At 41.5% G+C, this 12422-nt stretch overlaps 1 protein-coding gene across 1 annotated transcript; it reads left to right on the forward strand.

The window, feature by feature from the left end:
• Positions 1 to 23: 23 nt before the first annotated feature.
• Positions 24 to 1361, forward strand: LOC145090053 (uncharacterized). The gene is made up of 2 exons (XM_079028406.1): positions 24 to 461; positions 546 to 1361. Exons 1-2 carry the CDS (start codon positions 24 to 26, stop codon positions 1359 to 1361), a joined length of 1254 nt encoding a protein of 417 aa, XP_078884532.1.
• The last annotated feature ends 11061 nt before the right edge of the window (positions 1362 to 12422 follow it).

The raw sequence follows: 12422 nt of genomic DNA on the forward strand, positions 1-12422 counted from the left end.
GCCAATCAAGTGGTACCCATCAAATGAACCTTCAAGAACTTGTCAGTTCTCTTGCTCAAAGTCAAACCCAATTTCAACAAGAAACCAAGAATATTTTCTCCAACATTCAAGCACAAATTGGAGACTTGGCAACCGCTCTCAACAAGATAGAACAAAAGGGTAAACTTCCATCACAAACCGAGAAGAACCCAAATGTGAGTGCCATCACCTTGCGAAGTGGGAAAACACTTGGAGAAAGTCAACCTAAAAGAGTTTCAAGAGAAGACGAAGATGAAGTGATCATCGTGGAACCTCCAAAAGTTGTGGTTCCTCCAAAAGAACCGATTGTGCCAAATGTTGATCAACTCGACCCTTCCAACAAATCCATCAAACCATTGGTCATACCACCACCTTTTCCATCCCGTTTGGCTTCCTCAAAGAAACAAGAAGAAGAGAAAGCATTTCTTGAGACTTTCCGCAAGGTTCAACTCAACATTTCACTATTGGATGCCATTAAGCAAATCCCACGTTAAGCCAAATTTCTTAAGGATTTGTGCACCAACAAGAGAAAATTCAAGACAAATGAGAAGATTCAAGTAAATGCAAATGTATCCGTGGTTATCCAAAAGAAGCTTCCACCCAAATGCAAAGACCCGGGAATGTTTGCTATACCTTGTACCATTGGTGATTTACATGTTGAAAGTGCCATGCTAGATCTTGGAGCCTCAATCAATGTCATGCCATACTCGGTTTTTCAATCTCTCAATGTTGGACCTTTGGAAGAAACCGGAGTCATTATTCAATTAGCGGACAAGTCAAGTGTATTTCCAAGAAGCATGTTGGAGGATGTACTCGTTCAAGTTAATCAACTAGTATTTCCCGCGGATTTCTATGTCACTGACCTTGAAGAAAAGACTCCTTCCAAGTCATCTATGATTCTCCTTGGAAGACCCTTCATGAATACCGCTCACACGATTATTGATGTCCACAATGGGAAGATCACCATGGAGTTTGATGGAGAGACCATTCACTTCAACATCTTCGAAGCAATGAGATATCCTAGCAATATATCTCCATGTTATCGAGTTGATGTGATTGAGCCAATCACCCAACAATTATTCGACTTATCAAATGGGGATCTTTTGAAGATGGTTCTTAACATGAGTCTTGAAGGTGAAAGTTTGAAGAATACCTTGGATATGTATACATTGGATTCCGAAGTCGAAAATATTGTGAAGGCTTTAGAAATTACTAATTCCACAAAGAGGGATGTTTCTCAAGTTGCCTTATCTCATTCTCCAATCAAGATGCCACCTTCCATAATCCAACCACCCACACTTGAATTGAAAGCTTTACCTAGCCATTTAAATATGCTTATCTAGGTCAAGATGGGACTTTACCAGTGATTATCTCTTCTCAATTGAAAGACTTTGAAGAAAACCAATTGATTGAAGTCTTGAAAGAACATAAAGAGGCCATGGGGTGGACCATAGCTGACATCAAGGGGATGAGTCCTAATGTATGCACTCACAAGATACTCATGGAAGATGATTGCAAGCCTAGGAGGGAAGCCCAAAGACAATTAAAAACTCCCATCAAGTGTGTCTCCAAGAGGAGTGTTGGAGGATGTGTTAGTACAAGTTAATCAACTTGTTTTTCCGGCGGATTTTTATGTCATTGATCTTGAAGAGAAGACTCCTTCCAAATCATCTATGATCCTCCTTGGAAGACCTTTCATGCATACCGCTCACACAATCATTGATGTCCATAAAGGAAAGATAACTATGGAGTTTGATGGAGAAACCATTCACTTCAACATCTTTGAAGGAATGAGGTACCCTAGTAACATTTCTCCATTGTATCGGGTTGATGTGATTGAGCCAATAAATAAGATAAGCCCTAATGTATGCACAGACAAGATAATCATGGAAGATGATTGTAATCCTAAGAGGCAACCTCAAAGAAGATTGGATCCTCCAATGATGGAAGTGGTCAAGAAGAAGATAATTAAAAGGTTCAAAAGGTGCAAAGAGAAGAAAAAGGCATTTCATGACAAGCACATCACCCAAAAACACTTTATTCCGGGTCAAAAAGTTCTTATTGATCATTCACGCTTAAAGTTATTCCCGAGAAAATTACGATCTCGATGGCATGGACCTTTTATTGTTATAAAAGTGTTTGATCCTAGTGTGGTTGAAATCAAGAGTTTGGAAACAAACCAAATCTTCAAAGTGAATGGGCACCATTTGAAACTATTTTATGAAGGCTTTGACACGGGAGAATTCGACAACGTAACAATGGAAACACCGATATACGAAGGTTGACTGAAGCGGGGCTATGTCTTGGCAAAGACGTTAAATAAATGCATTCTGAATAAATAATCTCCGCTTGAAGTTTTGGGTGTTTCTAAACTTGAAATTGGCCTAAAAATAAGCATATAGAAGTCTTCTAGTGATTTTGGTGAAGTTTGAAAAATTCCAAAAATTTAACTTTTGTGCGGGTGCCCGCGTAGACTTTGCGCGACCGATCCCAGTCGCGCAGGTCCCGAGTTCCAAATTACACCAACATGGGGTGCAATCTGATTGTTGTGCGTGGGTGCCCGCGCAGCCGTTGCGCGACCGACTCCCAGCCGCGTAGATTCCGAGTTCCAAATTACCCTAACATGGGATGTATTCTGACATGTGCGCGCAGCTGCCCCCCACCCGCGCAAAGTTTGCGAGGGTACCCGTGCAAATATGTTATTTCTTAAGAAAATTTCGAGCCATTTCATATGCGTCCTTTGTGTGACCAAGCTTTCATCCATGTGTATTTAGGCGGCCAAGAACTCCATCCAAGCATCATTATGCGACCCATGTGTTGCTTCCATATCCTCCTCGCGGGCCTCCTCCACCTTGATCCCGGTATGATCCTTCCTTACTCTCATCCTAAGCATTGAGGACAATGCTTCATTTTAAGCTTGGGGTGAGGTAATCTAATCTTTTATTTTTATTGCATTTAGGTTTTATATAGTTGCATTTAGAGTTAGTCATTTAGGGCATTCATAAAAATTGCATAAAAAAATTCAAAAAAAAAAATATTGCATATTTTGTTTCTTTCTTTTCTAATTTTCATACTTTTTAGATGCATTATAGTTTAAGTTCATGCATTTTTGTTCTCTCTTGTCTTCTCATCCCTACAGGTACCATAGCGCCGAGTCATAAGTATTGAATCATAGATTGGTCCCGGGTCTTGATATGGAATTCCTTGTATTTGATAAATAGGACACGTTTTGAGCCTCACAGACCACTTTGAGACCGTTTGTGTGGGGGTCAGATGCAGGTAGCTTGATTGGGTCTAGGTGCGGAGCGATGTGGTTGGTCATGCCAATGTGTGCGAGCAAAGACTAGCCCGGTAAGGTATTTTGAAGACATTGAATATATTAAAGACTCACATCTTGGTTTTGGAGGGAGTACCCCTTAGTACTCCCGAGTCTTGTCCGAGCCTTGCTTAGTTAGATTCTCACCATCTTTTTAGGATAGGTTATCATTTTTCTAGGGGTCTATAGTAGATAGCTAGATAGATTTTGTTTATCACACCTTGCATTGAGGTGCTTGATGAACTTTGAAGTAGGTCCCCTAATTCACATCTTTTGGGACCAAGTCTTTTCGGTAACACCCATTTTTGAGTCATTCCCCACCCTTTTTAGTTGATCTTGGCACATTGTCAATGATCATTAGGTGTTCATATTAGCCTCTATCTATCACTCAATTTTCACTATTGGAGTCCTATGTTACTTGGTGAAATTCCTTAGACCTTCCAAGAAGCAACACAAAGAATGAAGAAATTTGAAAAAATGAAGAAAATAAGAGCCTATTAAAGAAGATTCAAGAAAAGCAACAAAAACAAAGAAGAAAAATGAAGAAAAAGAGCAACACAAAAAGAAGAACAAGATTCCAAGTTCAAGACTTATGTTATATATCTATTTATTCCAAAAAAAAAAGTTGAATGCCAAGCAGCAAATGCGATTGAAGACCCAATAACAGAAGTTCAAGATTGAAGAATTAGGTTGTTAGGTTTAGATTTAGGTTAAGTAGAGTTTTTATTATTTTATTTTATTTTATTTTTGATTTTTGGTGAGAAAAGGCCCCGACGATGAGACGGTAGACTGTAAAGGACAGTACAAGGGAGAAGCCTCTGAAACTGGATGTTTGACCGGAGGCCGTGCTGCAAAACCCTATTTCGTTATTATACACTTTGGCCTGACAAATGTACGAATCATAATATGTGAAGAGGCGCCTTTCCTTCGTGCACTATGGTCTACATTGGTGATTTAAAGTGCCCCCACTGGGCGCATCTCTGTTTCCTTTGTCTTGCACACCGCGACCGCATCCAGCCGTGATCTATTCGCCCATCAAGTGGTTGAGAATGTGGTTTATGGCTCTAAAGCGGGGAACATTTTGAAGATGCGTAGGGTCCATGAAGGACTAATTCTGACCATGTTGACTGATGTTGACCAAGTTCTATGGTATCTTTCTTTTTTTCCTTTTTAGATAGTTCATCCCGAGCTCATTTTTAGTCTTGTTCTAACTTGAGGACAAGTTAGGTTTAAGCTTGGGGTGATTTGATAGCTTATTTTATTTCCTTATTTTATTAGTTTATTTTTAGATTTTTAGATCTTTTTATCATTAATGCATTGTAATTTACTTATTTTTCTTTAGTATGGATCATACCGGGTGCTTGTTATGTTGCATGAGATATTTTGTAGGTTTTTCGGCACTTGTTGCGGTTGCGGGTTGATTGGAGATGGGCTTAGTGGGCTCCCAAGGCATTATTGGGCTTGGCGGAATCAAAGAGGAAGAATTGGGCTTTGAAAGTTATTGGCTTGGATCATTTGGGCTTGTGAAGATGGATCATAAAATTCAAATTTTGGGCTTGGAGCATCCATTTGGTGGCTAAATGATAATTGGTGCATTTCAAATTACATGGACAAGGAGGGGGACCAAAGGAATCTTTGGTAGTGGAATGGTGGAGTGGCTTGGTGGACCAATAGCATTAAAGCAACATTTGCGCGGGTGGAATTTTCGTCGCGCGGTTACCCGCGCAACTGCCCAGTTTGGGCATTTTGGTCATTTGGCTTGCCATAACCTTTGGGGATCAGATCTAGAAGCTCATTCACGATTTTCCACCATTGGAGACCTGCAAGAGGCGATTTTGGGAGCTAGAAATCATTTTCTTTCATCTTTCCAAATCTTAGGTAGTTTCTTTATGCAATTAGATTATTGTTCTTGTTACTTTGTTGCCATGAGTGGCTAATACTTTTATTTGGTTAACTTTAGCTGAAAACCAATGAATGTTTGTGGGTTTTGAAGGATTTATGTTGATTATCAATTTATTCCATGTTTATGATTCTAGTTTGCAATTCTTATGCTTAATTGATTGCTTTGATCATGAGCTTAGTGTTTGATTGAGCAATGGTTGATTTATTTCATTGATTTTGCATTGGATCATTGAATTTATCTAGAACAAAGGCTTTATGATGGTAGAAACCATCTCTAGCTTATGAATCATAACTCCTTTATGGTTGTGTAAGCATTTGACATCCTCTAGGAATTGAGGATTCCTTCATTCTTAAGGCTAATTGATTTCTTGGGATTAATTGCTTCAATTGGCCCTTGATCTCAATTAAGAAGGTGTGTTGTGGGCTTCCCCAACCTCCATACTACCTATGAGGAATCTTGGCATATCATGCTTCATGATTGCTATAACCAATTTGGGATGAAGGATAAGTTTTGCATTAGATCCTAATGATAAACACACAAATGTTCATTGTGTTGAATTGCTTTAGTTAACCAATTATTTCCAACCTTTGAGCATCTCATCAACTTGCTTAATTGCAAGGTTCTTAATTATTTAAATATTTTAGTTTTCAAGTAATCAAACAACCCCCCCCCCCCCTTTTTTTTGTTTAATTGTAGTTAGTTAGATTAATTTCACTAGTTCTATTGAATTGCATTGGTAATTAAATACAACCATTTCCCCGAGGATCGATACCCCTCTTTGCCATTATATTACGTTTATTTAGCAATCAAGTTTTGGCGCTCGATAACTCAACCCTACTTGCTCCTTAGTATCCAAAGGATTCTTACTTAGAGTGCGCACTGCTCCGGTGTCTTCGGTAGTACGGGCCCTTATACTACCGCCTACACCGCATCAGTATTCACCCTAAGTCCTCCTTCTTGGATCCCAGATCACAAGTACTCTATATCTCACTGGTATAGGCTACCCTTCGGTAGACCTCTTATCAGCCCCTCACTGCTACCTACTCGCTCTCAAGCATCACATAGCAGCACAATCCTTCTTAGGCTAAGGCATCACAAAATCAGGCCACTTTAGTCCTAATATGAATACCTAGCCAGCTCTAGCATGCATAATATAACATATCATATCTCATAACACATAACGTAAGGGCATTTTGGGGGTTCACCGTTCGGGCGTTGGCTGACCGTACACACTGTTCCGCTCTGGTTGTCTCAAAATCTCTTGCTTTTTAGAAAAATTAGTTTTTATCATTTGAAAATTTTCTCAAATCCTCGGTTTGAGTTCAGTTACACCCGAAGGTGCATCTGAATCCCTCAAACCAAGGCTCTGATACCAACTTGTAACAACGTAAATTTTCAAAACAATTTTTCATTTCTTTAAAACATAATTTCATTCAAGACAAACCATAAAATCCAATGTAACATGGTCCTAATACAAAACATATCAATCCCAAGATCAATCACATCCAAATCCGCCTGTGTGTGTACGAGTCATGCCGACGCCTTCCCACGGTCCTCACTAGTACCTGAAACACATTACACATAAACATTGTAAGCAAAAAGCTTAGTGAGTTCCCCAATATACCACTTACATACATACGCCTTTCCAGGCCATACTCCACACGACCTTCCGGTCCATGTGTCTCAGGGACTTCCATCCTAACCCGGTAAACCTTCCGGTCCTACCCGTGTCGACCTTCCGGTCCGTAATTCCCTGACCTTCCGGTCCACATCATATTGCCTTCCGTCCCATATCAAGTATAGCATACATATAACATACATAGTGCATACGAAACATGCAACTTATGGCATACAATGCATATATCTCATAGCATACCAGACCTTCCAGTCACACATAGGTACCCTTCCAGGTACAGTATAGTGAGAAGACTCACCTCAAATGTCTCGGTAAATCTCTGATTCAGAAGAAATACGATCTAGCCTCCGCCTAATCACATAAAGTAAATACTCTTGATGAGTTAAAAAATAAATTTAATGATCGATTAGATCTTCTTAACAGGTAATGCAACGAATGTAAAAGCAGTAAATAACACAAGTATGGATCAATATGTGTCGAATGATTAGATCAAACAATCCTCAGCAAAGCTCGACTAAGAACTTCCGCTGTGGAGGATTTTAGGGTTACAAGAACGATAACAATAAACTTGCTGAATAATACTCTGATCGTTCTATTCTATCGTTACCTTCTAGGATGCATGCAAGCTCCTATATATACTAAACCCTACTAAACTCACGGATGGACAGGCCCATACCGGAGATACAAAATGGACTAGCTAACGAGCCCAATAGACGCAACACATAACACAAAACACTACCCAACAATCTCCCCCTTTGCGTCAAATTGGAGCGAGACTACTTTTTCTTCTTGCTTGGGCCAGCAGCGGGAACTTTCTTCGTAGTATCAAACAGACGTGAGATTAGAGCGAGAATAGTCTGTCTGAACCGAATGTACCATTGAATCATGTCATCAAAGTACTTGACATCACCCGCTGTGTTCTGCTTGCATCTGTGGATGATCCCCAAAACATGCTCCAAACAGGCAGTGGTGTATAGATGTTTGTCTGCCAAAGAGAAAAGGCATTTATGTCCTTCGTTCCTTGTAAACATGACCGAGTTCCTCCTCGAGTCAATCTTGCCCATCTGCATCAGGTTGAGATCACTGGCAGAGCCAACATGAGATATTGTAGGTTTCTTCTTAAATACGCTCGCAATCTGCTGATCCATCAATGCAACTTCCATGATGTAGCACACGAGCATCCTCTTGAAATGGTCAATGATCGGACCGTATTCAGCTTCGTTGGTGAGGAGGATGTGGTGCAAGATAATCCAATCATGGGGATTAAGGTTGGGAAGATCTGCAAGGGAAATAGCATGTTCGGTTTTGGTAGATCCCCGAAGTACCTTGAACCGAATGTTGATGAAGTTACCTTCACTGTACGGCTTCAAGACCCGAACGTTGACAATTTTCTGAGCGCTCCAAGTCTGATATTGGGGTTGAGCAGCCTTCAGATAGAAATCAATTAAGTCCCGATCAACCTGTGGATGAGGATGAGGGATCTCTGCAACGTTGGTAAAGGCATGAAAGATAAACGCCTTTCGGGTCAGTGGCATGTCGAACTGTGAGTCGACAGTGTTGGACCGATCTAAAGAGATCACGGGTTCCAGGCACAAGATACTCGGTGTGTCAATGGCTTCTTTAATCATCCTCTCAAGAGTCCAGGAAGGAAACAGAGTTTTCCTGCTCTTAAGAAGGTCGTGGGCTTCCTTCTGTTTCCGTTCGGCTTCTTCAGCCTCTCTTGCCACACGAGCACTGATGTCAGCCTTATTGTGTCGACTTTTATGCTTCAACAAGTCAGCAATTGTCTCATTATCTTCTTCTTCCTCTTCCTCAACAATCTTTTTGCCTTTGTCTTTCACACCGGAACCGAAGGCTTGGCCTACTGGAGGAGGTTCGGTTGTGTGAGTTGCTGTTGAGGTAGGAGGTGGTTGAGACATTGTTTCCTTCTCTCCCCCTTGTTTCGGAATGGACACGAAATCAAGGAGCCCTTCGATTTTACTGAGTAGGGCGAGGCCGGGAGCGAGCTTCTTTGCAAGGTCATGCCTCACAGTGTAGTTGAGAATTGGATCATGTGCTTCTAGGATGTTGGAGATGGCAGAGTGGACATCCGAAACACACGATTTTATCACCTCCCTTTCAGATCGAAGAGATTCAATCTCCTGTTGAGAGTGGGAGAGTTGAATGCTCTTGACCTTCAGAGCGGTAGTCTTTCTTGCAAGAACATCCATGAGAGTGTTCTCGGCAGCCAAATCTTCTTGAAGCTTGGAGAGACGCTCTTCGATGGTTGTGCGGAAAGCTGAGTTGTCGTCAGAAATTGTTTGACGAAGAGAAGCGAAGGACTTCAACTCAGTTGTGACTGATGTTGCCAGCTGATGGACTATAGGTTCCAGCGTAGTCTTGGCAGCATTGGCACTCTCCTGTAAAGACTTCAACAGGGAAGAGGCATCAGTAAATAGTTTATCGACTTTTTCGGTCGCAGCCTGACAGACTTTGGTGGAGGCATCAATGGCGGTAGTAGCAGAAGCAAGAGAAGCTTGCTGAGCTTTGGAGAAAGCATCAACAATTTTCTGAACAGCAGCTTCAGATAGGGATGACTGAGAAGTGGAAGAAGAGGCGATGAGTGAGTCAATTTTGTCATGGAGCTCCTGGAGATGCCTTTTGGTAACAGGAGCGTCATCATCGTCATCGCTTTGTACTTGAAACGGGCTATAGTAGACCGAGTCAAAAGTCATATTCTCCCCGCCAAGGAGTGGTTCTTCTCCCTCTGATGCGTGACCAGGAGAAGATGGTGGTGGTGAAGATGGTGGTTCGGTAGTATGGGTAGGTTCGGGTTGAGTTGTGTGTTCGGGTGTAGGTGTGTGTTCGGGTGCTGGGGTGGTTTCGGGTGCTGAGGTGGATTTTGGTGCGTCAGTATGAACCCCCGTATCAGATACATTGGTTCTAACATCCGCAGTGGTTGTTGTGGTTGCTTCGGTGAATATTGGTGGAGGTATTGGGATGGAAGTGGGTGGTATTTGAGTAGTAGAAGTTATGGGGGGAATAGAAATAGGAATGGTTTTAGGTGGAGAGGAAATTGGAGAAGTAGAGACATGAACTTCAGGGGTTGGAGATCTAGGTGGAGTGTTGCCACGTGAAGAGTCTTCAGAATCAGAACTCTCACCCTCAGATTCGCTTGAGGAGGAAGCGATAACCAGCTTTCGCCTCGGTTGGGTTTTTCTCCTCTTCTGTTGTGGATACTGAGCAGCCCTGGTGGGTTTCCTCTTCTTTGGAGAAGGGCCTTTTGCCCCCTTGACCACCTGTTTTCCCTTATCAGCCTTCTTGCTTCTTGGAGTAAGCTTGTCGGCGTCATGAATGGATTTCTGCATCTCCGGAGTAAGATCCCTCGGACCAGAACGCTTGAACTCCTTGTACGTCCTGATAATCCGGCTATCAGCAGGAACATCCCCATACATGGTTTCCGGGATAGACCCGTTGAACGGAAACTTTGAAGCGTCCGACACAATGATCTTCGTGGTATGGAATGTACCAATCGAAGACATTGGAGCACCAGCGACAATGGGGACGTGGTACTTGTCCATCACCCATTTCGTGATAATGGTCCAGAACAAAGCATACGAAATCTCTAAATGTCTGGAAGTGGAGGAGAGACTCTGAATGAGTTGTTGCCACAGAACGGACCCATAGTCCATGTTGATGCCATTGTAGATCCCATACATGATGGAGAGAAATAAACGGTTGGCTCCATCAGAACCGGCACTACGTTCAGACAAGCCCTTGAACAAAACAGTGAACATCCCATTCCACTGTGGTGGTAGGCACGACTTCTTGAATTTCGTCACCGTAGTAAGCACCTCCGTGTATCCCATGTTGTAGAACATGTTGAACAGATGACCCATAGGGATTGATTCCGGATTTACCCTGGAAGAATCCGCTTCAAACCTTAACAACGAAGAAAACCGTTGCTTTGAAATCGACGCCTTGTGCTCAAAGACATCAAAGAAGATTCTGTCTACGACCTTGTCGTAGTGAGCGGCGGCAAAGATCTGTGACAGGAACTCCATCGAAACAGTTTCAGCCCTGGTAAGTGCAGGAGCGATTGGAGAAAACTTCAGACACTCGATGATAGGGAACATGAATGCGTCGTAAGCATGAGGGGTTAAATCGATGATCAAGCTTTGCTGTGGGCGAATGGGCAAAATGTGGGATGTTGCGTGAACTGAGGAAGAATCTGCCATTGCTTGAAGAAAATGAAGGAGATGATGAACAGTAAAGGTTTAAGAATTTCTTGCTCTCTGGGAATTTTAATTGCAGTAAAGAGGTAAATGGTGGATTATGTTGCCTTTTATACTGTGGGTTAAGGAGAGAGAAAGATCTTCCCAAATCTTCGATTGAAACACAAAGGGTTTTTCGGAATTGACTGACGCGTGACAGTTGGGGTAGCCGATGATCACGCATGAGAGAGAATGGCAGGCCCCTAATAACACGCCTTCCCATCAGGCGCCGTTTGGAGATGAAACGGTTCCTATTCGCACGCTTCCCTCTTGCGCCATTTGAAATCAAATCGATTAGACTCCCGCCTGAGTCATCATGTCGTCATCTTATCCCTTTAGAATAAAACAACATCTTTAAAAAAAAAAAATTCTCCCACGTGGATCAATATTTACCACAACCTTTAATAAATCACCAATCCAATTAAAATGCCTTGTAATTAATAGAACCTGAATTTTGAAAAATCAAAGATTTTCATGCTTAGGGTGTAAAAGAAAAGAAATAAAGCAACACTTTTGGAAAAATATGTGATGTCAATAAAGACACGAAACAAATGATCCCGGGCACGAATCTCTTCCTTCAAAGTCAAGATAGACTTTAAAGTGTTTGTGTGGTTTCCCGTTGAATAACGATCAGACACTTATTAAGAAGAGTTGAAAGGCTTCTTTTAATTAGGCTTATGAGGGTGGCTTTGCTTCGATTCAAAATTCCAAATCTTGATATAAGACAGAAATCGAACGAAGTACTTGTGAGACCGGTGTAGTCTGTTGAACAAGTAGGTTGGAGATAATTTAATTTGGCTAGGAAATTTATAAAATCTCAACAAAAATTAAAACTGGATCCCTAGGGAAGAAATGTTATGGTTTTTTAACAATTTCATAGGAATCACACAAAAGAAAAATAGAGATTTCATGTTGTACCCCCATGGATAAGTCCGTCAATTCATCAGTGAAAGCTAGAACAAATTAATTGTTCACCGTCAATGCATCTTGGGTATTTGAATATTGGGTTTCACTTAGCACGTAGTGGCATGAATATAAGATCATAAACACAGAAATTGTGCAACCATAAACCTCAGTGGTAATTTCTGAGAGTCTCAAGGGTTACGTTTGTGAAGCAAATGTGATGGAGAAATGCAATGTAGATGGTGTAAAGAAACCAAAGTACCTCTGCTGTAAAAATAGGACCAAGCAGAAAACTCATATCTCATGTGAGAAGAGAGTTAGGTAGCTCATGATTAGAATAAATATGATAGCCTAATTGGGAAGACAAGGTTTGTTTATACCAAGTCAGTAAGG

Source organism: Lactuca serriola, chromosome 2 (assembly GCF_051521515.1).
Source record: "Lactuca serriola cultivar US96UC23 chromosome 2, Lser_US96UC23_V15, whole genome shotgun sequence".
NCBI classification, from domain to species: domain Eukaryota; kingdom Viridiplantae; phylum Streptophyta; class Magnoliopsida; order Asterales; family Asteraceae; genus Lactuca; species Lactuca serriola.